General features: G+C 41.5%; 1 protein-coding gene across 2 annotated transcripts in view; it reads left to right on the forward strand.

Annotated features, from left to right (window-relative positions):
- The window catches only part of akap12b (A kinase (PRKA) anchor protein 12b), a 38,336-nt gene extending 14,220 nt beyond the window's left edge, over positions 1 to 24,116 (forward strand). Inside the window, exons 2-4 of one of the 2 annotated variants that reach the window (XM_034076586.2) lie at positions 2,704 to 2,779; positions 16,492 to 20,547; positions 21,931 to 24,116. In XM_034076586.2, the coding sequence (XP_033932477.1) occupies positions 2,704 to 2,779; positions 16,492 to 20,543 (4,128 nt within the window). In that variant the 3' untranslated portion in view covers positions 20,544 to 20,547; positions 21,931 to 24,116. Of the gene's footprint in view, positions 1 to 2,703; positions 2,780 to 12,624; positions 12,872 to 16,491; positions 20,548 to 21,930 lie in introns of those variants that run through there. The other variant, XM_034076587.2, reaches the window with a different exon arrangement.
- Positions 24,117 to 24,528: the final 412 nt, after the last annotated feature.

The following is a 24,528-nucleotide window of genomic DNA, read 5'->3' on the forward strand; positions in this document are numbered from 1 at the left end:
TCAAGGCATTTCAGGCGACGCAATACCTTTCAGATTTTGGGTCAGATCAGTTCACTGGGATGATAATCACGGCCTTCACTCTCAATCATTTCTATATGTGTGGGTTACCAGATCCTCCCTATGAGGAAAATCCTCCTTCTTTACCCGGTTACATAAGAATTTTAAGTATTCACAGGCCGATTTATATTGAACATTTTAGTCAATCTATTCTAGACAATATATAATCTTTTTTTTCCCCAAGCTCTGTTTCTGTAATTTTTTACTTTGAAATATAGGTTAGGTGAATCACTCTGAGTCCTCCTGACGGTGCTGATTGTTGTCATAATCATTGTCTATATAATCCATAATGCTATATGTCAACACTTGCATGTAGATAAAATGGTGTCAAATACCATGCAGCATATTCAGACATATTGCCTTTCGTATTCTTAGCCTTCTTCATCCTTGTCAAAACCTTACCTTACATTACCCACAGTGCACTTTGTCCATTGACAGGTTTAGAGATTTAGATGTGTTTGGATCAGCTTAAAATATCCTGACAACTGAGGAGCAGGCCACTGAAGCCTTTTACCCTCAATTATTAAAGTCCCACCAGCTTTCTGTCACTTTAAAACTCATAGTCTTTTGCCGCAAGTGACATCATTTGAGGCAATTTATTGGACTTCACACTTCCAATATGGACACAGTTCCCAGGGTACTGGGTTGGGTTTCCTGGTCTATATTATGACCCAGGAGGCTCATTCATCCTGATCCGGAAACACACTCTGCCATTGCTCTTGAAGAATTCTTCCTGAGTCCAACACTGAGAAAGTAGAAGCAGCATTCTGACGCCCAGAGGAAGGAGTGGCATTTGATAGGGTCAGAGGGGTAAGGTAACTTAAGGACAGAAGTGGTCAAAGGGTGTCTATTTAGAGGAGTTAGGGCAGTTTCAGGTGTTAAGGAGGGATTTGTGGAATTTTTGGAGAAGATGACAAGGAATGTTAGGAATGCCGCTCACGAGGTGGGCCAGGAGGGCAGGACCATGCAGGTCTGGAGGTCAGCTGATGGCTCTCACACCCAAATCTGATCGGGTCCTGATGGCTTTAAAAGGACAGAATTGACTTCTGAAATTGATTGAAAGGAGGGGAAGTGATCTCATCTTGCAAATTACAGCTTGCATGTTATGATTTCTGTTTGCTTGGTTTGAGCACATGGAAGCAAGCAAACAGGCGTAAAGAGTGTGGCTGTATTATGTTTTTGCAGTATATTTGCTATATGATTTCTAAGTGCATCTGCAATCAATTATGACCACAATATTATCCATACCACCTCATCAGACTGTTGGAAATAAAATGGAGCATCTGTCAAAAAAAGCATTCACAAAACAGTCTCTGTACGAAAAATATTTCAGGGAATTTCCTTAATCATACTTGAAAATGTGTCTTAATCATTTGGACTGAAATGGGAACATATTTCCACTTTACAAACTAATCTAAAGTGATAGTCTTTGCCTGTTTGCCAGACCACAGTCACATTGAACCTTTGTTACAACACCATGTAGGACAGCCTTTAGCTCTCACTTTCTTTTTCTCATCTTTTTTGTAAGAGTGTCTCCTCAGTGGTGTCATTTTTCAGGGCTTTCCTGGAGGAGTTTGTGCTGATGGGAGTGGAGCCTGAGTTGTCCATTAGTTAGATTAGCAGCTCTATGGGGAGGCTCTGGTTCCCTCTCCCCTGGCCGGGACAGACAAAGCTCTGCTCTGCCTGCCATTGTACGGCTGTCAGTCGGATCTGGTCAATACCAGAAAAAACTCTGTGAGGAATAAGAAGCTGATTATCCTCTGATAAGAAGCTGTGAGCCAGACTGTGTGTTAACAAGTAAATTACACACAGTCCATAACGGCTGCAAACTTTCATTTTTGGTGGTATATTAGATTAGTTTGTAAAATACTTACTTCAATTAGGGGATTTATCGCATGTCTGTCTCTTATCTTTCTGTCGTTTAATCATGCATTTTATTACCTTCTATTAAAATAGTTCAAGATGTGTATCATAGTGTCATCATATAAGGATCTAATAGCATCCTGGGTCAATGATCATAAAACATTATGGATCAGTTGGGAGAATGGAAAATATTTGGTGGTTGGCAATCTTTGAAAACTTTTATAGAGTGTATGTATTGTGAGTGTCAATTTGCTGCTGTTCGAAATGATAGATTAGATTAAACTTTATTGTCCTTTCAGAATACATTATAAGTAGAGTTATACAGATACTACTTTCAAAGGTTTTATTGTCATATGCACTTAAGATACAGTGTAGAAATGGCAATGAAAATCTTATGACCCGAGATCCTCTAACGATGCAACATGTATAATAAAATACAAATTATACTATAATAGGCCGTTTGTGATTCAACCATAAGTGCAAAAAGCATTACAGTTATTGTACAGAACAATGTCAATCAACATATTTGCCATTTTAATGCTGTAGTGAAGGCTTGGTGCTTTTTAAGTAAAATATATTTTTTTAAATAGCCTTATTAACTTTATTGTAAAGAATAGTTAAGTGGTACCAATCGTCACATGTTAAAATATGAATACTTGTCTTTTTCATGATGTCAAACTATCCCTCCAGAGGAACAACCTAATCACCCATGTGGCTTAAAGTATGTACACTAATGCAAAATAATTATGTTTTTATTACAATTCTTCTCTTTGTCTTTTTCAGCCTCTGGCGAAAAATGGACAAATCTCCAGCATGACGAGTCTGAATGGTCACTCGGAGGACAACACCCTGGCAGAAGGTGTGTTTTCTGTGTGTGCGTATGTCCCGTCAACAATGTGTATTTACAGTGTGTGACTTTGGGTAATGTTCTTGCGGTCGGTGGGATAAGAAGCGGCGATGTTTGTATTTGTTTGTGTCTGGGATTTTGTAGTTTCTTCAGCAGTGGTCAAAGGTAAGCTTGTTTGTGTGGGGTCAGTTTTCCCTCTGCAGATGTCTTCGTGGCTCTGGGAGATTTACTTGATCCTTTAATAATCCTTTTGTCAACACATGGGGGACACCTTTTCTCATAGGAGCCACACACACTACAACACACCCAAATACTGTTCTCTATCCTGTGTATTCCTTTAACCATTCAAATGGAAAACGAATGGACGTCAATGTACACTCTCATGCATACCGCCATTTTATATCCTTTTTGTACTCAATGAACATTCGGTTTGTTAGTGGTTTAAAAAAAAAAATCACTTAACATTTGGCCAAAAATAATCTTCCACTACCTTTCAAATAGTTTTTAAAATACGTATTTTTTCTACTAAAAGCAAATGAACACAAGAGTACGTTTTCTCACAGTTTATTGGCAATTTAAAGATGTTAGCATTTAGAGGGTCTCTGAAGGGCACAATGCACATTTTAAAGTCAGTAATCTGAGATAATCATTAACTAGTAATAACCTGGGCCAAATAGATTTCTGCTACCTTAATATGTGCACCAACCTGCTCTGTCCATCTCCTGCAGCCCCTCCTCTCACCAGAGCTGCGTTTGTTTATTTTCTTTGCCATGTCTATCGTGTCTCCCTCAATCTGGGCGGGCTGCAGGGGCCTGTGCTCCCACCCTAAATATTTAGCAGGCCGTGACCCAGGCCCCGCACAATGCAACCTGCGCACTTCATAATATGTTATGGCCCAGGGGAAAGGGTAACCCTATACTACTTAAAACACAGAGATATGTCACATACCACTCTGTCAAATGACCTATTTAATAAGCTATTTAATGAAGCGATTCTGTCCGTTTATAGAGAAACCCAATACCCTCTTCAGAGCAGAGATACAGAGTGTATCAGTTGATGTGGCAAGTAGAATGAAGGGGAGTATTTGGGTTTTTAAATGGTCTCTTTGGTCATGTACTGTAAGTTAATTAGTAACGTGGAAAGATGTAGGACAGAAAAGAGGGGAGCCACATATTTGCCATGTCTCCAATTCTTAGATCTTGTGCACTCATGCATACACAAATAGAAGCTGCAGACCATTGGCTTTTAACCCAAAGGTTAATACAATGAAAACCTTTTGAACACAAAAAGCAAAACATGTAACTTTTCGTTCACACGCACTTTTTCTGAGCTGATATTCTACAAGAGATCAGTCTTACTCGTGTGAAATGCTGTTGTTTATATTGAACCAAACAGTCAATCTATTCCTACCAAAATATAACCTTGTTTCTTCTGATATGGGTTACTGTTGCAGAACTGTAGTGAGTTCATCCAATTATGAATTTCAGCCCAGATTGAATGATTAGAACAATAACCTTCCTGTGGCCCTCGATGCACTCATTGCGCGTTACCAACATCTTTCACAAGCTGCGATGATACTTTTAGAGGCTTTGAAAAGCAGGCCTGAAAGTACTGGTTGCAAATATGCCACATTTCCCATCAGTGATACTTACCCATGAGCAACAGGATGCTAATAAACCTGATACAACTCGGAACAGAGTGGAACCTGTAAATCTAACCTGACCTACCAGTGAACCAGCCAGCTGACTAATATTGTCCTCGGAGAGACTGTTTCTCTCACCAATCGGGACTAAAAAAACGGGAGACAAACAACAGAAAACGTTGTGAAAGACTTTCAAGGCTACAGATTGAAGAAGAGCAGAGGGAGTGAAAGGAAGGGAGTCGCTATGTGGAAAAGTGAAAAGATACAGGAGTGGAAGTTATGGAGGGGTTTCACATCCAATCACTTCTGTACCTCTTGTGAAGCCTGATAAAGACAGCAGTGCATTATGGGAGACAGGAAGAGAAGAGGACTCTCTCTGATAACAACGGAAAACAACATAAGACAGGCGGCAGATCAAAATGCTGATGCATGAGCAACAACACACACCCATAAACACACGCACACATAAAAACACACATCTCTCTCTATCGGGTACACCAGAGTGTTTACAGTTTAGGGAGCAGCCCGGTGAACCAACAAACACATCACACATCAATCTGGATAACATGACGACGGACAGTGTTGTTTAATGTATTGTAGCGAATGAAGACAACATGAGGCAACAAAAACCCAATAACTCTTAGTTCTGTGATATTTTTTTATTTTTTGATATCTGGGAATTCACTGGAAAAAGTCCAATAAAAAGAGAAGTAAATGAGTCTAATCCTCATTGAATGTTGAATTAACAGTAAACATGTATTTAAAATGGTATCAAAGTACAAGGATGGTGTGTGTGGTTGCATCATCCAGCATTCCCGTCAGTAGTGGACCTTTCTGTGAAAACAAACTCTTAATCTTCTGCCTGCCTGTTTTGAATAAAAGCGACTTACGGGCTAAGATGCTGTTGAAAATCTCTCTTAAAGACATTTTCAACTCTCTTTGTTTACTCTCTGACTGAGGTTTAGGAATGCAGAGTTTGCTCCAAGTTTTCACACAAAAAGGAACTAAATACATATTACATGGCAGCAGAGCTTTTTAGATAACGTTTTTTTCAATAGAAAGCGAAGAGCTAGAGCCAGGAGGATAAAGAGAGAAAGACAGTAATTCACATCCATGAATGATGTCAGACTGTAACGAAGTGCATCATTCCTACTAATTGAGTCAAAATGTGACCTTAGATGTCTTTGTGTGTACAGAAATAAATCATGTGTTTTTAAAGAAACCATGCTGTACCATTCACATGTTAATCACATTAGTCACAGTAAGACGTGTTGTGTGTCCGTGTAGAGATGCATACTCCGGCCGGCATGTGTGTTTGGGTTGCTAGTTTAAGGGGTGCTGGCCCAAAGACTGACATCATGGCTGACGTAATTCACTGGCCGATGCGTTGACGGTCCCTCCCAGATGGTTTACAGGCTCCAAGAGAGGACTGAGGAAGTTTCTTGAAAGCTTGGAGGGAGAGAGAATGCTGACAGCTTGTGTTTATTTGTAGGAATGCTGGAAATCAAATCCTGCATGTGTGTTTGTTTCATCTTACTCACAGGACCTGATGGTTGCTCTCCACTACATTTCATTAGTTAATTGTGTTAAAGTTTGTGTACAAATTAATTTCAGATACTTTTAAGTTGTTTGGCCAAAAGAGAAACAGAGAACATCTGTCACTCATTTTACTTGAACAATTAATCAAACACAGTTGATTTGACAGAAAACACATTTTTATGGATTTGTCCAAGTACTCCAGGGTGGGTTTTGCAATTTTTCTTTGTCATATTATTGAAAATTCCTTTAGGTTTTTCAGCTGTTTCTCGGAACAGAAAAACTGAGCAACTGGAAATCACTTTAGGTTATGGGAGCCTGTGATGGGCAGCTTTATGAATGTTATAGACTAAACTAAATGTTTTAATCGCAGACATATTAATCAATAATGAAAGCAAGGAGAAGTTGCCATCCACTTGAATGTGTCATATTATACTACAAACTGCAGCAATCTAAGTGTGTCAAGAAGTCCGACTATTACTAGGGGTGTTATGAACTGTCAGGAATGATTCACCAGTCCCGGTCTCTGCTACAGTTGTATGTCTTTTTGGTTGCAGGTGTTAACTTTTACGAGGCGAACAAACTGCGTGCGTGCGTGCGTGTGGTTATGATTTAATTCCAGGGTGGACTCACTTAGACTCGGCTTGGGGGAAATCATAGTGGTGCCAGAACGTGCATCATGCCTGTGGAAGGGACCTCTCCCTTCACTTAAGTTCTGTCTGATCTCTGCCAATAAGGCTGTACAGTCATCTTAACACAATCCAGCCGCCAGATTGTTCCTGTTAGATTTTTGCCCGTATTCCTTTTACATTCCAGCTGACAACACTCATTACAGATTTTATTAAAATGTTCGTGTGCGTCTTTTTCTACTGTACTCGCACAACTGGGAGGAATTATTTTGTTCTTGGTTTGTATTTGCGCAGATGCTGATCCATCAACTGGCTGCAAGACGTCAGAATGATTTCTTCCCCTCAGAGAAAGGAAGTGATCCCAGAGGAAAGGGTTAGGGAGGGAGAGTTTTTAGATTGGAGTGCCTAAAAGGCCCCCACAATCCCTCAAGATCCATCATTGTCCTGTCACTAGTTAAATTATGTTCATCAGTGCAGCATGTTTTATTCAGTTATTTGTTATGAAGTGGGTACTTTACTGCAGGGCAAGAGAGGATAGGAGAACTCTATTAGAAAGCTGTTAGTCATCACTTAGTCAGCCTTTAAAATGATCAGACCGAAAGTTATTTTTCCTCCTGATCCAAACAAGGTGCAGCTCTAAGGTTTGCAAATAACAGAAGCAACCTAAATGAAGCTTGAGTAACTTCTGATAGGTCACAATATCGGCTCTAACCAGAGAAGATTAACCTCCACAGCCAATTACTCAATTTGCTTTTGGTTGGTGTCTCTACGGACTTAACACCCAGCTTCCTTCGACTTCTTAAGCGTTTGTCATGGTTTAACTGTTGTCATGGTTTAACTTGGATTTTGGATTAGGTTCAACTGTTCTAACCGGACACCAATGCGCATAACAGCCAGTTATTGCTGATCTATTGGAGTAGGTGTGTGTATGGTGCCCTTCTCCACTATAGTTACAGCAGTGAGATTTGTCCCAGCAGCTAGTCTTCTTAGCTTTGTGAAGTCCGATAAATAAAAACAACTCACAAAATGACTTAAAGAAAATAATCCTACACCTACGACGTATATTTTGCTGAGTTGCAGCTTCTAATTGCACTTCAGAGGCAGACCATTAAATTAGCAAAAAAAAGTTACCGCACCAAAACAACAACTTGCTAACATATTTGTCCAACCCCCCATCATTAGTTTGATCAGCATATCATATTATCAAAGAACCAAATTGCACAGCTGGGATTTTCTGTATCAAGACAAACTAGCAGCTCTGTGACACATCGTGCTTTGAGTTAAACGCTGACTCGGCATGCTAATATATTTAGCAGGGAGTGCAGCCCAACCAAATAATTTCAAGTAAACTTGAGCTTTAGGAGTTTTAGGAGTAGTGTCCCAGGTAAAGAGGGCCTACAATTCAGTAATAAGGTCAAACTCATGGTAGACTCCCATCAGGGCTCTCAGACCCCCCCCGGACCCTCTCGTCTCCGCAGGCACTGCTCTCTCATCTTTCCCGGCATCAGGGAACCTAATAGCCCTCCTCAACCCGTAACCTCCCCCAGGCACATGGAGGACTGAGAGAATGGACCAGGAATGTGACTAACCCCTCCTTCTCCTCCTTCTCCTCCTTCTCCTCCTTCTTTAATAGAGTTATGGCCTCTGCTACATTGTAGCAATTATCCATATGCCATAATAATTCCGTTTTACCTTGCAATTAATGATACAAAATCTTCTTTAAATATGTGCCAGGAACGTGACAGTGAGGTCAAGTGTAATCCTCTTGGTGCTGGATATGTGATACTTCAGCGATCTTCCTCCGCCCTGCCTTCAGTTACCCACATTTGTTTCAAGAAAAGTCTCAAAATAAGTATAACTGTTGTGTCAACAAGTGCAATTAATCACTCCATCGAGTTATGACAGTTGCGAGAAAAAAATTATTTCAACACTCAGTTGGGATCAGTTTACTTGTAAAGATGTCTTTGGGTAGTTTTAAGTGTAGATGAAGAACACATGAATGGATTGCTGCCAAATCCCAATATCAAGCAGACACTGAGGTAAGGAAAAGGAACTAAAAGCCAAGAAGAGCATGAAGGTTAAGAGTAATTGTTTTCATGAAGTACAGCTGGGTAGGGAGTGGGAACCCTCTTCTTTGGCTCAAAAACAAGATGAGACACTTTTTGAGTTTAACTAATGCATTTTACCAGCCTGTCTCCACATATACACACTTTGACATTTCTGTGGATCTTGTTGAACGAGCAAGTCGACAAGCTGATAAGTCCTTTTCACTCAACTTTCACACTCGTTTGTAAATGTTGTCTATTTCCATGACCTTTTCAAACTTTGGGAGGGGCGTCTTTAGATCGACCCTTCCCTATTTTTCACAATACTGTCTACTGGCAGACAAGACGATTCATAACAACAACTGGAATGCCAAATTGCTGGGGCAGATATTCCAGGAATGCAAATATAACAGATGGTGAAACTGGGTAAACATACCTCTCTGGAAGAAATGTTGCTCTTCACTAAATTTAAAATAACAGTGCTGCTTATAGGACTTGAAAATGAGTGTTAGGATGACCAATACTAACAGAAGCACACATTCTTGATCTGAAATTGTTTCCTGTTGCGTGCAAGATAAGATTGATTTTATGGAAGCAACACCTTCCGTCTCAATGCTGATTGCTGTAAACATGTTCTCCATTGTTTTACAGCAACATTTTTCAGAATAAACTGTTACAAAACATGCACATTTTGGATGTCACATCTTCAATCTTAATCTCATTACGCTACATCATGTTATGGACAGACACAATGTCAGCAAGAAAAGGCGGAAAGGTTGTTGGACGGACTGTGCCGAGTACAGAATGAAGTGTATTTCGAGGAAACAGGCGAAAGGAAGAGGAAACAGTGATGTCAAGAAATGACTGCGTTTCCTGTCCGACATTCTTTATCCATCCCTCCGGCCCACACACAAACCAGGAGGAGGGGTGTGATGGGGTCTCAAAGGGTTAGAAGAGACAGAGGGGAAAGTTGTGGATAAGGATTAAAGAGGACTGGGGTGTGGATTCGGGAGATAAAAACAAAGGTGTGAAAGGAGCAATAGTGAATAAAAATGGAGAAGAAAGGAGACGTACTGAATGAAAAATCTCTGATCTCGGGCAGTTTCACACACACTCACGGCCCTCGTTTCCCTTTCTTCCAATTATTTCAACATCATCCTATCCAGTTCTTGGAAGAGAGTAGGAGGGCTTTTTTTCTGCGCTGTCCGGTGATGTCATTCATTCTTTAACAGGCAACAAAAACCTGCTCCACCCGGCACCCCAACCCCCCACCCAACAGACCATTGAAAACCCCTCCTCAAACATTCCTGAATTCAGGCACGTTTTCTGATTTATCGAGATATTTTGGGTGTCACCCTCCCAGGCCTGGTCCTGTGTTATCCTGATTTAACTGCGGTTTAATACAGAATACACTCCAGTTTATTTAGTGGTGTGATAGAAACCTATTAGAATTAAATGAGCTTTAATCTACCTACCTAAAACAGAAGATGGCAAAATTCATAGAGTCCAGCTTGTCAGACATCAATATGTAATTGTTAAATTGATATCTTTGGGCTAGGAAATGTTGACTAGACTAAGCTAAAGTTAAAAATGGCTGTGGGTATGTGTCCGGCTGCAGATTAGTTTGGCAGGACAGATCAAGATCGTAAGGTTCAAGTGGTTATTAAATTAGCCCTGAGACAAAAGAGGGAGAACAACATTTATGTGAATGTACTGTATTAGTGGTTTATATCTCATCTTTCTAACTTCATAATAATAAAGGAGTATTCAGTACAAACATGTGGTTCTTTAATATGTTTAAAGAGTTTATGGATAATAAAGTTGGCATCAGTGAAATCTGTCCAAGGCAACTTCTAGAAACATTAGTCAGCAGGATGAAGTCGAAGCTGGGTAATATGCTCATAGGATTTGTTGATTATAAAGCTTCTACAAAATGGCCAGCCTTGTCATGATGAAGCGCATGAATTCCTCACGACATTTTTTCCATACAGCTCAGCCTAGCCTGAAGCTGTCCCTAAATTAAAATCTTTCAGTATGTATGGAAGTCTAGGAATGTGAATGGTGTGAGTCATATGAAGGAAGTTGGGAGGGGGAAAGGAAGATGTGTGCTCCCCCAACAGAGATACTCCCATTATGCTTTCAATTCCCGATTCTGACTCACTGTCCACTCAGCATAACATAAAGTCATAGTGGTCATTATACTACTGATAGTGAAATATCGACCAGATGAGTCACTGCAATATCAGACAGCTTCACTGTTGTGTCAGAATACATTCTTGGTAAATTACTGTGATCCATTGAAAGGGTTTTGGATGTTAAACCCATAGGATTCCACTCCTAACTTGCTGCTACCTATTAATTCATGGATGGAATTTAATTATATACTTAGACCTGAAACATGTAACTTAGTTACTAGGGCTAGATAAAAGAGCAGAATGTCTAACAACCTTTTGCCTTTGAAAAAGAAAAGCGTGAGTTTATCAGTAATCTTATGAAGATTAATTTAATCAACCTCTAACTTTCTCCTGAAAATATAAAAGACCTCTGGCTGTTATCTTTCTTCCCCCCCCCCCTTTTTTTTCTCACTTTTCCCAGCTGTAATAAAAAACATGAAGTATTCCGGTAATGGGCATTGAACTCTGAATTTAATTTAATAGGTCTGAAGAAACGCTCAGAAAGATGTTTCTGATAAAAGAGTAAATACAATTATTTGTTTCGTTAACATTTTGTCCCAGAGCTTTTCTTTTTTGTCTAGTTTTGGCCTAATTTGATTTAAGTCTGTTTAGTTTGAGACTTTCTCGAAAAATAACACTGTACCGATTGTACTCACGTTTTCCTATTGTTTTCAAAGAGACTGCTGACACTTCTTGAATCTAGCACATTGTGCTGTTTCTAGCATTATTATTGGATCCATGCTTTTTATCAATAATTTTCTGCAGTATGAGTGCACATTTGAAAGCAGTCAGACTTTGGTTGAGGTGGGCTTTCAGACGATACTTGATTACTGCTTATCACCCATTTGGGAGTCTTCTGGATGGAATTCACACATTCCTCTGGGACAATGCTGATGTGTGACAGATCTGATTATGCTGGTATTTACCTGAGGATTTATCTGCATTCCTTTTAGTCTCCCCCCCCCCCCCCCCCCCTAGACAAAAGCTGAATTAAATGTGTCTGTATTGGCGTAATTGAGAGGGGCCTATTAACATTCACAGGGGGCAGGCAGCAACTCAATGGCACTCCCGTTCATGTTAGTTTTGGGTTTAAGCTCACAGTATGAACTTTGCCTCAGAAACAGTGATCTGTTGGGGAGTTTTGGGGCTGTGTTGTTAATCTATTGAACTTTAAAGAATTGAGATTGGGAATTCAAAAATGACCTTAAAAAAATCCGGAAATGGAGAATGAAAAATCCCAATTTCCAAAGTAAAGTCCTGGAATTCACTCTGGTGTACCTCTGTCAACATTCCTCCACACCACTAGTGACATGAGCCATGAGATACGGGGGAGAGTGTGTTGCCTCCTTGTAAAAGGGGGGAGAGAATGTGTGGCGTGTGGCGTGTGCTTAAGACTGTTTTTCAGTTTTTAATGTGTGAGTTACTGCATTTTGAGGACACAGAAGGGTATTAAGGCCATAGAAGGTGACTGAACCCCCCCCCCCCCCCCCAAACAATGCATGAGGAATTAAAGGAGTGGGAGGGGGGGGGGGGTTATATGTAGTTTACAACTGTACAATAGTTACTGGGGTTTTTTGTTTAGGGATGAGTGCCAAATGCTTCCTTGAAAGATCACATGATGAGCTCCAGTCATCCCGGCTGGACGTTGGAAGTCTGAGGGAGGATGAGTGGTGAAAAAGGAGGGGGAGGGATAGGGGGAACACATGGAGGAGGGGGGGCTCATTCAGAACAGCTGAAGAAAGGAGAGGGAGGTGGCAGGAAGAGGGAGGGAGGGGTGGTCCTAACATGACATGTGTGTCAGTCTGTTAAAATGTGTGTAGAGCCCTCTCTTCTGTTCATACTGGCTGAGAAGAGCTGGGAGGGAGAGACACAACTTCTGCACTCAGGCTGAGTTCACCAGAGAGGACGGAGCCAACAAGCAAATCTTATTTTACTGAGTGAGCACAGAAGTAAAGGAAAACTTAATTACTTTATACGCTTTTCCAAAATATACTTTTATCCTCTTGTTTTTTTTATTAACTTTTTTGAAGAAAGACATTTTGGATTTTTACAAATGCTGGGAACAATAACTTTAACAGGTAAGATCATTTACTTTATTTGAGGGTTTTGTTTTGTACTCTTCTCAAAGATGTGGCTGTTTTACTGTGAGGTACTAATGTGATTTGTTAAAAAGCATTTTTGAGGATTTGTCTAAAACCCAAAGTAGGGGTTTCTCCTTAGATAGCTGAAGGCATTGTTGTCCTGAGGGTGTGGTTAGTTAGCATTGTGGTTCGTAGATGTCTCGGCTTTGTGGGTGTTTGCTTTGGTTTCTGCAGAGCCTCATCATGTTTACAGTTATATGATGTTTAAATGCTGTACAATTCTTATTTCAATAACTTTATGTTATCCTGTTTATCAGTAAAATGTATATTTTAGCGTACATCATTCTTTCATTTATCACCTGTAGATTTACAATGCAAACAAGAAAACATCCCCCCTTTTAATCCCCTTTACAGTAGCCCTCTAGTTAAAACCTGTTTATCGACTATTCAGTTATTTGCCAAAGCCAACTGCTGAGTGCCCTGATCTCTGAAGTGTACTTTTCCTACCACTGCCAAACGTCTTGGTGGGAAAATAATTTTTCACACCGGGACAGCTGGCAGCAGACATATATGAAGATGCATTTAGAAAACTTTTTCAAACCCTGCTTTAAGCTCACTTCTCTGTCGGAGCCAGTCCCCCGTCTCCCGTCATGTGAAGCATTTCATTAGATTAGAGTGGGATCCTAATTCCCAGTAGGTTTATTGAGTTTAGCCGCAGAGGTTATGGAGGGAGGAGAAAGGGGTGTATGAAATTAATTGCTTGCCAGAACCAATTCGTCTTTAGTTCATAACTGGGAGTGATGGCTCAAACAAAGCTGGTCTAAAATATTGTTGCTCTGTGGTTACCTCAAGGTTTTTGCACATAAATGCAATATGGAATATATAGATATTTAGTTTTTGTATTTTGCTGTTGGTTATTCACATCACACTGTCTTGATGTTAATGGGAAAAGTGGTGCCACAGTGGGTGTTGTTAGTGCTATGGATGTGTCGCGTCCCCCGGAGCTTTGGAGACACTTTGACCACACCTTTGATAGAGGGGACGCTAGGGGGACTGTTGGGGGAGGGTGTGGTGGTGTCTCCGTGCCCTCATTTTAACTGACTTCTTTTGTTTACTGACCCTGTGCTCCAGACAGTGCAAGGATTTGCATATATTTGACAAAGTTTGTAAATAATGGCTTAAAGAATAGCTGCATTCATCTTCCCCCCCTTTTCAAATACACAAACACATACTAGGGCTGGAACAACCACAACAGAAACATTATCTGATCTCACTGGTGTAGATTTACTACAATCATTTTTTTTTTTGGGCTGCGGAAATGACATTTAATATGAGAGCATCATCTTACCTCATGCTCTCACACATAAACAAAGCTTGTCTCCAGCAGAGAGAAGCATTTCAACTATGAATATGTGTGTGTCAGATATGTAACACCCTCTAAAGTGTGTGGGCTCCGGCCCCAGGGCAGACCCCCTTCCCCCTCAAGGCCGTCCCTTCATCAAAGTCTCACATTCTTTCTGGTACAGTCTGTATTCAAAACAGCCCCCCCCCCCCCCCGACACACATTAACCCCCCCCACCACATTAACCAAATCAAACTAAGGACGGTAACAGTTGTGTGCCTGTAAAAGACAACAAGTTGAGCTGGAAAACAAAGATCAAAAAGAAGGGAGAGATGCCAGTAGTCTGTTAAATCAACATGGGTCCTGTTTTATTGTCCTTCCTACACAGTACACATGCCTATAGTTGCACCTTACTGCACAAAAACCTGGTGAATATATGCCTTTGAGATTAATTAATGTTTACTCAGGTTTGAACACCTCTATGTTTTTATATGGTTTGTTGATTTGGTTTTACTGGCTTGTTTAACAACCATGTGATTTAAATGCTCTCCAAGTGTGTTTAAAACAACGTGTATGTGAGAGCTGCCATGTGACACAGTTGTATTTATAGAAGTCACCCAGGCCTTTCTTTATTCGTCTTTACACCATATTGAGAAAGTCAGCAAAGTTCCCCCAAGCTGCAGTGTGTCTTTATAATAGAAAAGTTGACCACCCCCCTTCCTTTATTTTCAGAGGCCAGAGAGGGTTAGAAGGCTATTGTGTTTGCATTTTGTGTGCCTTTGGATGGGGGTGGGTCCCATCCATCCTGTGGTGGAATTTGGGTCAAGGAGATTGGTCGGTTTTAAGGAGGGTTTGTGGTGGAGGACTGTATTGTCTGGGTTTGAATCCTACATGGGCACAGTCCAGACATTTCAACCCAAAACAATTAAACATTGTGAACGTACCCTGCCATTTAAATTCAGATTATGTTTAGAGCATCCTAATTTATTTTTGAACAGCATAGCTCACGCATAGCTGTCGTCAAATACAAAGATACTTATACCATTAGTTTATAAAAGCACTTCTTTATTTTATCATACATGCTAATTGTAAAGTGATGCAGTGTTTTGTGAGCTTTTTACATAATTTTGTCAAATAATAGTTATAGTAGTTATAGTCTATTTTTAAGCTAAAATATTCTAGGAATGCAGTACTACTCAGAAAAACTTCATGCCTATAATTTAGGAAAAAGTATGTGGGCACATATTTGTACATGTTTGTGGGAGACAAGAAATTAGAGTCATCTTTCACAGAATTATTTACAAACTTGATCCAATGTTGATACCAAAATGAAAATAGTGTATCAAACACCTTATTTCTTTTTACAATTTCCTTCACATTTTGTGAAAGAGGTATTTCCCACAATATGTGATTTTAGTGAGTACTCACTTTCCCAGTGTGTGTAGTCAGGTAAGCTGATAGCTAGGCATTAGAAGTACTGGGAAGTTGTTTTTAGAATCCAGAGGTATCAGATGTTAGGTTTTTCCAGACTGTAGTGAGATCTGAGTAGAAAAGTACGAAAAAAAGGAAGGAAAGCTTTAAACACTGGCAGTTCATCACCCCCCCCCCCCCCCCCGCCTCCCTGTGTCAAAACACAGATAGACATGGCAGTTATACACTGTGTGTATGTTTTGCATGTGTGTGTTTGTCTCTTATCACATCTGACATGTGTCTTATTAGTTTAACAACCAAGGAACTACTCAGAATAATGAAACACGTAGTTAACCTAATGCACTGTTGCAAGGTTGTGGGTCGGCTAATAATCCACACATTTCTTAACTATTTCACTTAGTTCAACATTTCTTTCTCTGGGGATTAATTACATTTTGTCAAGGTCTTTTTTAGGCGTTTTTACATACCACAGGATTAGCTGGGCCAAATTGCAATCTAATTGTAAATAAATAGTCATATGCTTGATAAAATCCACTCAAGAGTCATGATCTCAGAGAATACTTTCTTAAAATGGTCTCTGATTAAATTCAGATGAGATATCCTCTTGTTCTGTGTCCTTTGAGTAATGCCATACAGAATTTAATTCACAACAGATTGATGTCCTAATCATCACTTAAATATGTTTAATTGCAAGTTACAAATGGACAAAACATGTGTATGCGAATAACGTGATTGTTGTTAGTGTTCTAATCCATGTTGCACAGAGGGAGCTGTATAGATGTTAATCAAACTAAAGTCGTGAAACTGATCTTAACTAAAGTTCCTTATTTTCTTGTAATTTCAGTCGGCCAGCCGGATGGTGTGGTTCAGAAGGAGGAGGCGCCTGAGACCATGGACACCATTCAGGGAGAAGTGGTTCCTCAAGTGAACGGCGAGAAAGTGGAGAAAGAGTCTCCCGATGCCAATGACATCTCTGCTGTTGAGGAGAAAGCAGCGGAGGAGAAACCTGGTGATGCCAATGAAGTCGGCTTCAAGAAGATCTTCCGCTTTGTGGGCTTTAAGTTCACACTGAAGAAGGACAAGAGTGAGGACAAGGATCCTGTGAAGCTTCTCACAGTCAAAGATAAGGAGGAGGAGGTGAGTGGGACTGATGAACCTACAAAGGAGCAGGAAGAGGAGAAGAGCACCACAGAAGAAAAGGAGGCTGACACAGATGTATCTACTGCTGAGGCGGAGGTCATTAAAGATGATAAAGCTGAATCTAGCGATGCCCCAGCTGAGGGCACTGCCGCTGAAGCTACTGATGAAGCAGTCAAGGAGGGAGCAGCTGAGAAGGAAGGCGAGATCACTTTGTCCCCCTTCAGGAAGCTCTTTAGTACAGGACTCTTCTCTAACCTGAGAAAGAAAGCCAGTGTCAAGAAGACGAAAGAGGAGGAAGACAAGGAGGCAGCTGTTGAGGAGGAGGCAACAAAGACGGAAGAAACGGCTGATGCTGTGGAGGACAAAGAAGAGAAAGATGAGGCGAAGCAAGAAACTAATGAGGAGGCACCAGCAGCTCCAGAGGAAGAGAAAACAGAGACGTCCCCAGAGGCCACAGATGAAACTAATGCTGCTGAAACTACTGATGACACCAAACAAGAAGAGGAAAAGGCTGAAGCAGAGGTGACTTCTGAGGCTGAGCTGCTGTCATCACAGGAGAAGGTGAAATCCCAGGGAAGCCCCCTGAAGAAGCTTTTCACTGGAGCTGGCTTGAAGAAGCTCTCAACTAAGAAACAGAGGGCCAAGAGGGAAGCTGAGAAGAAGCTCACTGAGTCTGGGGAGCAGGCAGGTGAGCAGCTTCAATCCTCCACTGAGTCAGGAGAGGCACCAAAGACTGACAGTGGGCCCACATCCCCCGAAGAGTCTGTGGAGGTGACACAGATTGAATCCAGCCAAGAGACTGACGGCGAAGTTGCCTCCGATGGAGAGAAGAAAAAAGATGGTATCATCGCCTGGTCCTCATTCAAGAAACTAGTGACACCCAAGAAGCTTGTAAAAAGGACTTCTGAAAGCGATGATGAAGCCACAGGTGAGAAACCAGCAAAGTCAGCCACCCTGTCCTCTTCTGAGAGTGCCCCGTTAGCAGATACAAGTGTTGAAGAGGAGGCTCAGGAGGATAAGCCAACTGAGGAAGAGCCAAAAACCGAAAACACAGAGAAACTGGTCAGCAGCACGGAGGAGCCGAAAAGGAAAATGGACACCTCTGTCTCCTGGGAGGCCCTAATGTGTATGGGTGGACCCAAGAAGAGGACAAGGAAGACCTCTGATTCTGACGATGAGGAGACCAAGGTTGAAGAGGAACCTGCAGCAGAGGCAGCGGTAGAAGGAGAGGAGCAGGAGGTAGAAGCTGAGGCTGCCATTGTCACTTCCCAAAACTCTGAAAGTGATGCTGAAGTTGCTTCTTCCCCTGAACCTTCATGCCCCACCCTTGAGAGAGAGTCCACCTGGGACACACTGAAGCGCATGGTTATGCCAAAGAATAAGGCCAAAGTTGAGGAGAAGCCTGAGGAGGCTGCAGAACAAGTCCTGTCAGACAGTGAAGCGCCAAAAGACGAGTCATCTTTCTCGTTGAGGAAGCTCTTCCCTGGACGCAGGAAGAAGAAGGCTGAAAAACAGGCCTCCACTGAACAGGGTGAGGAGGACTCTGACACCCCAGCTGTGGTTCCCCTCTCAGAGTATGAAGACCAAGTTGAAGCTGAACAGGAAGCACAAGAAGAGGAAGCCCCAGCAGAACCTACTGAGGTCCAGATTAAAGTAACCGCTGAAGATAGATCCCCTTCATGGATCGCAGCCGCCGTCGAGGAAGGTGATGACACACACGATCAGCTGAGTGACATACCAGAGGAGGCTGAGAACGCTGCCACGCCTAAATCTGTTGACACTGACATCGCAGAGGATGAAGACAAGGAGTCATCCCCTAAACCCCCCAGGCGTGCTGGGCGCAGACTCTCCACGGCTGAGGTAATGCCTTTCGCTCCAGCTCTAACGGCGGAAACCACTCCTGTTCCTCAGGGTCCCAACGCAGAAAGTGCTGTAGCGGTTTTGGAGGGCATTAAGGCTCAAGTTACCGAAATTCCACCCCAGGTAGATGTGACTGTTGAAGATGTACTAACTGAGGAAGCCTCTGAGAAAACTGAGTATGAACCACCAACTGAGAAGGTTGAGACCAGCACATGTACTATCCTGCAGCCACACGCTTGTGACGAGGCCATGGCTATCTGCACTGGCCTAGGAACCAAGGAGATCGCCAAAGTGCCTATGGAGACACCAGCAATGCCCATCGCAGAGTGTGTGGCCGTGATCCATGATAGTGTAAGCACAGAAATGGCAGCGATGCAGAAGCCACCAAGTGCAGAAGAAGCCATTGATTCAGAAGATGCCGTGCTCATTGCCCAAGTGCACCAAGTAGAGGCTACCGAGCTCGAGCCTATGATTGAAAGTCCACAGAGTGATTCGTCCGACCTTCAGGCGGCCAGTGTGAGCCTGGAACCAGGGCTGGATCAGGTTGGAATTGTCAGTGTTCAGGAGTCTGAAATCATCAGGCCTGCTTCATTGACCGGGAACTCTCCTAACGTTTTTGTGGCGGATCCCATTACACCAACATCTGAAACAGCTGTTTGCACTCAGAGCGTAGCAGTCACTGAGCCAACTGTGGAGACCAAGGAAATCAATTTGGATGTGGAGCAGCTTGCTGCCACTGAAGACAACACTGGAAAAGAGGTAGTTCAGAGTGTGACTGAAGAGATTGCTGCTACCATTTGTGAAACCATTTGTGAAAGAGTAGAGACCAGCATCACAGAGGAGACCGAGCCAGCCACCCACCTCATCGTACCAAGTGAGGAGGTTGTTATTGCCGAAACACTGGTGCTTGTGGCCCCAACCAATGAAGACGCATCAGAAATTGAAAATGCACCTGAGACAGTCGTGGAAAAGGTGGAGGAAATCATCGAGCAGACCAGCGAAATTGAAGCTCAGAGTATGGTCATTGCCCATAATGTCATTCAGGATGCCGTGGATAAAGTTTCAGAAGACAAGCCTGAATCCGAAGATTTCGACACCCCAGCACCAGACAAGGCCATCGCAACAACAGAGGAAGAGATTGAGATCTCAACCGAGAGCCCTGTTATTACAGAGACCCCTGTTGCTGTTGAGTGCAAAGCCCCAAAGTCACCCAAGCTGCTTCATGTTGCCATGGAGGTCATTGACACAACCATCATAGAAGTTACAGGGAGCCTTGATGCCTCTGTAGAAGAGAACACACCAGAAGAAGAGTTGAAGAAAGATGTGGAGGTAAAAGTAGGTGAAGAAACGATCGTATTGGAAGAAGTGGTTGAGATAAAGTCAGAGAGTCAGACGGAGGAGGAGCTTGAAGAGGTCAAAGAAGAACAGAGCAAAGAAGAAGCAGAGGTTAAGGAAGTAGAGGTCGAAGAGAAAGCTGAGGAAGTGGAACCACAATCAGAGGAAGAAAAGTCAGATTCCCCTTCAGAAGAGAACAAAGAGAACGTGCTTGAGATTCACATGCCAGTCCAAGTGGTTCTGCAGACGGCGCAGGTGTTCGAGGAACCATCGGTGGAAGAAGAGGCCGCGGTGGAATTTGACAGCGACGGCCCTGTGGCTGAAGACACCAGCGTAAAACCAAAGAAGGCTGAAGAAGAACACCAACTCTCAACGCTGTCAGAAGAGCCCCAGGTGCCAGCTGCAGCAGAGATTTCCACTCCCAGCCAGGACACAGAGGCAGAGGCACCGGGAGCACCGTCGGGGAAGTGTGCAGAGGTGATGGCGCAGGTGATGGAGGTGATCGAGGAGGCTGTGAAGGAGATCGAGCCTGTGTCCACAGAGATCACAGCAGCATCATGAGCAGGTGAGACCGATCTTACAACAGTGATATTACATTCGAATGACAACTGTTATTTATTTAGGGTTCCTATTGAAATCCTATAATTGCGATGAGGAACTTAAATAAGTGGTGAATTGTAATTACTGTCGATACATTATTCTTTTACTACAGATGTAAGCGGCTGGAAAAGCTTAAATGCTCCTTTAAGTGCTTGAAAAAAATATTGAACTTGGCTAAAACAAATAATAGTAATGAATAAATTGGAGCTAAGAACAAATTAAAGTAAATGAAATGGGCAATGAGTTAACAAACAGTAAAGAAAGAAAAAAAGGTCGTTATTTTTTCTAATTCCTTTGTTGGCCTATCAAGCAATCTTCTCATAGTGGCTTTTTTTTAAACATCAATGGGCCCTACTTTTATTAGGGAGTAGGGGAGGGGGTTTGCCCACTGACCAGATGAAAAAGCTTTTGTTTGGGGTATGAGTAACCAGGGGACCTTTGATATCAAAGCAGGAATGCCGCCGTTGACCCCTTCTTTGTAGACTGGGCTCTTAAAGGGAAGCGGTGTGTGAGGGGCAGATGAACTTGTGCTGAAAGACTGATTATGATTCCTCCGCTCCCTCCTCCTGGTTTCCTTCTATAACAGGCTCAGTATGGAGTCAAGAAACCATGTCGGAGCATGCATTTGTTAGTTTCAATTACAAAGCCTCAAAGGGCTCAAGCTGTTGTTGTTTCAGTTGTTTTGCTTAAATTATCTGGATGTGTAATAACGTTTCAGTGTCACTAATGTAATCTGATCTCACCAATGTGGAGGAGGGAAAAACCGGGCGTCCTACACTCTAATATTTATTAGGCAGTCAGCAGCTTTGCAGCGGCTGAAGAGGGATACAGCAGGGAGAGAAAATAGCTTGATGTGTTACAGCAGTGTGATCGCAACACTTAATGTTTACCGATTCATATAAATAAACCTTGAAGCAACAAAAAAAAGAAAGGAAAAGCTAAAAAGAGGGCTAAATAATTTTGCAGGGAACTCAAAAATATTATGCAGTAATATATATGTACAGTTTATAAATTACTTTTCATGGCATATATTATTTATCAACGCAGCCGAATATAGCAGTCCATCCCATGAAAAATGAACACATTGGTGGTGAACATAGCAGGTTACAAAAAAGGCTTGAACATCCTGAATCACTATATGATGTTTCCATCCATACCTCTCACCACCTCTAGTGTTAATATAACCTTTAAATTAAGCTTTTAAAGGATATTCTGGTCCTGCAACCTAGCATACCAACGGATAAAGATATTTATAAATGTGATGTCAATCTCAGATGGTTTATTCTCAAAAGCGGAAGATCAAGTATTTGCTTATTCCTAATATCATGTTTTTGTTCCTCCATTACAGCTGGAGATACATTACTGATGCCTGGGAGACACACTGTCTGGACCAGGAAGTGAGTGATGAGGGAACGAGAGAGAAAGAGAAAGAGAGAGAGAGAATGAAAGAGGCTGGGACCGGGCTCCTCCCATCCCACCTAGAGAGACTGAGTGACTGAGCAACAGCTCCGCCATTCTCTCCACCTCCCAACCAACTGTACTCCAACCCCATCCTGCAGCCCAGTCACCGCTAAACGTGACGTCCCACCGCTATGTCCTCACCCTTCACCCGCTCTCATACACACGCACACACTAAAGCATGTCCTGGCTTGTCATCAGTGTGATGTGTGTTCAGTGACTTTCCATTGCCCTTGCTGCGTAAGACGAGAGTCTGCAACCTGGTCGAGTGTGTATCTGTTCATATGTGTGTTGTATGTGTATAGTACGGAGAGTAGGCTGGTGTCAGAAGGTGATGAGATGGAGGATTATTATCTTGTATATTGTATTTATATCTTGAATATTCTTTCATTCACCCCTATTTTTTTTTTGTCTGAACATTGTTACCTTGTTGTTTTTAAAATCCCCAAATGATACTGTGATACATCAGGTATTTGTTTGAGCAACATTATGATGAAAGGGTAGTGAATAGAAACATCAATAAAGTATAATTTCCGCAAATAAATGTGACTGCCTATAAGTAGCTGATGCATCACAGGTTTTAATGGTCATATTTGTTCAATAATGATTTCAGTAGCAGAATAGCTAAACCATGGTACAAGTGTGATTCCACTGACAGTAAGTGATAACAGAGAGTTTATTATCATCCACCGGAAACACTCTATTCTCTTGTCACAATGTGTTCTCACTCTGCACCCAACAAAATACTTAATAAGCTTCATGTAGATAAGACCAACAATCACTGCCTGATTTACTGTGAAAAATACATTGTTTTATGTAATAATACAATAAAATACTATTATAACACCCTCATGTGATCCTGTGACAGAGATATATGTGGTTAACAGTGACATGCAGAGAGATTAAAAATACTTATTTTTACACTGTCACACTGCATTGACATGTATCTGTTAGAAACACAAATATATCACAATATTTTAAGGCTATGTTTCTGAAGTTATGTGTCATACTGTATGTAATATTTGTAAAGTTTAACACCTTCCTTACTACACTATGTATTCTTCTTTATGAAAAGACAGTATGTTGATGCCCTCTGTTGCCCACAGAAAGTAGCGCACCCTTTAGTCCTCTGTCATTTGTTTCACTTTGGCTTAAACAATGTTTTAACAGAATGATAAAGTCCATGTTCTTTACTCAGCATGATGACTCAGGCATAGGTTGGGGATTTAGAGGCACGGACACTGACTGCATGGTACCAGAAGTGAAAATAAAATCTCCTTTAAAAGCCAAATTGAGTTAGGATCAATCAGGGAGTCATGGACTTTCCATTGCTCACAGGATAAGACATCAGTTGCATCCAATTAAAATCCTAAAGCATCTAAGGAGCTGCTATTGCTAGTTACTCATCAAACCTAAGTCACATGGTCAGGCTTTCTTGTGCTTTGGCAAAGTGAGACGATTAGGGTAAACTCCTTGGTTCCAGTTTGACCACCAAAGCAAAGGTTACACTGGTATTTGTTTATGTGTTACCAAATTGGCAAACTTGCACTGTGTCAATCCTTCAGACATCATGAGAATGAACATTCTTCTATAATCCACTGATACAAATTTGACACGAGCAGCTCTAGACGCTCACGTTTCACTCAGCTTTATGACCAAACAAGAGAAAGGTCAGGAAGTATGAGCCCTTGTTAGGTCACCACTTCCCTTTATTTTGACTCTAGAGGGTGTGCCACGTCCATACTTGCTTTATGTAAAATAAATGATTAGAGAAATCACAATGTGAGCTTACGACTTTTGCTATTGTTGCATAATGTAAAGCATTTAGTTGGGCCACGCGCCCACTCTAGTCCTCCCCTGCTTTTTGTAACACTTAACTGTGAACCTGTTAACATTTGTACAGATTGTATACTTATTGTATGTACTTAAAAATCATATTGTTGTTATATTAACCTGCAGGCATTTAGCTTAATATTCATGTAGCATGGTCTTACTGGTCTTTTATATTTCCCAAGCTGTTAATAGTAAGGATACAGAAACGTGTCTATATTTCATTCAATAAAGGTAGAGAAAATGTATTGAGTGATTGTGCTTTTATTCATCCCTGGTTCTTTTATCACATAATATGCCAATTTAAAGACATGAATTACCACTGGTGCAAAGACAGAAATCTGACCAATCCCTACCAACCCAATATAGCATTTCTAAGCAGCATACAAAACATTGAATTAATGCGTTATTTTATTTATTATTAGGCAGATAGGCAGTAACTGTATTTGCCAATGATAACCTCTTTGAGCCATACGACTATGAACATACCCTATTATAAATCATGTGTAATGATTTATAAAGCATCTCCTCATTGCAGCAGTGATATTTGTTACATTAGACACTTGAATGTGCGTTTTACTTCTCATTTGTGTACTATCGAACAGATTGTTTGAATACTATTTTAATTGACTATAAATGGATGGACAAAAAGAATAGT

The sequence above is a fragment of the Pseudochaenichthys georgianus genome, chromosome 24 (genome assembly GCF_902827115.2).
Source record: "Pseudochaenichthys georgianus chromosome 24, fPseGeo1.2, whole genome shotgun sequence".
Taxonomy (NCBI): Eukaryota; Metazoa; Chordata; class Actinopteri; order Perciformes; family Channichthyidae; genus Pseudochaenichthys; species Pseudochaenichthys georgianus.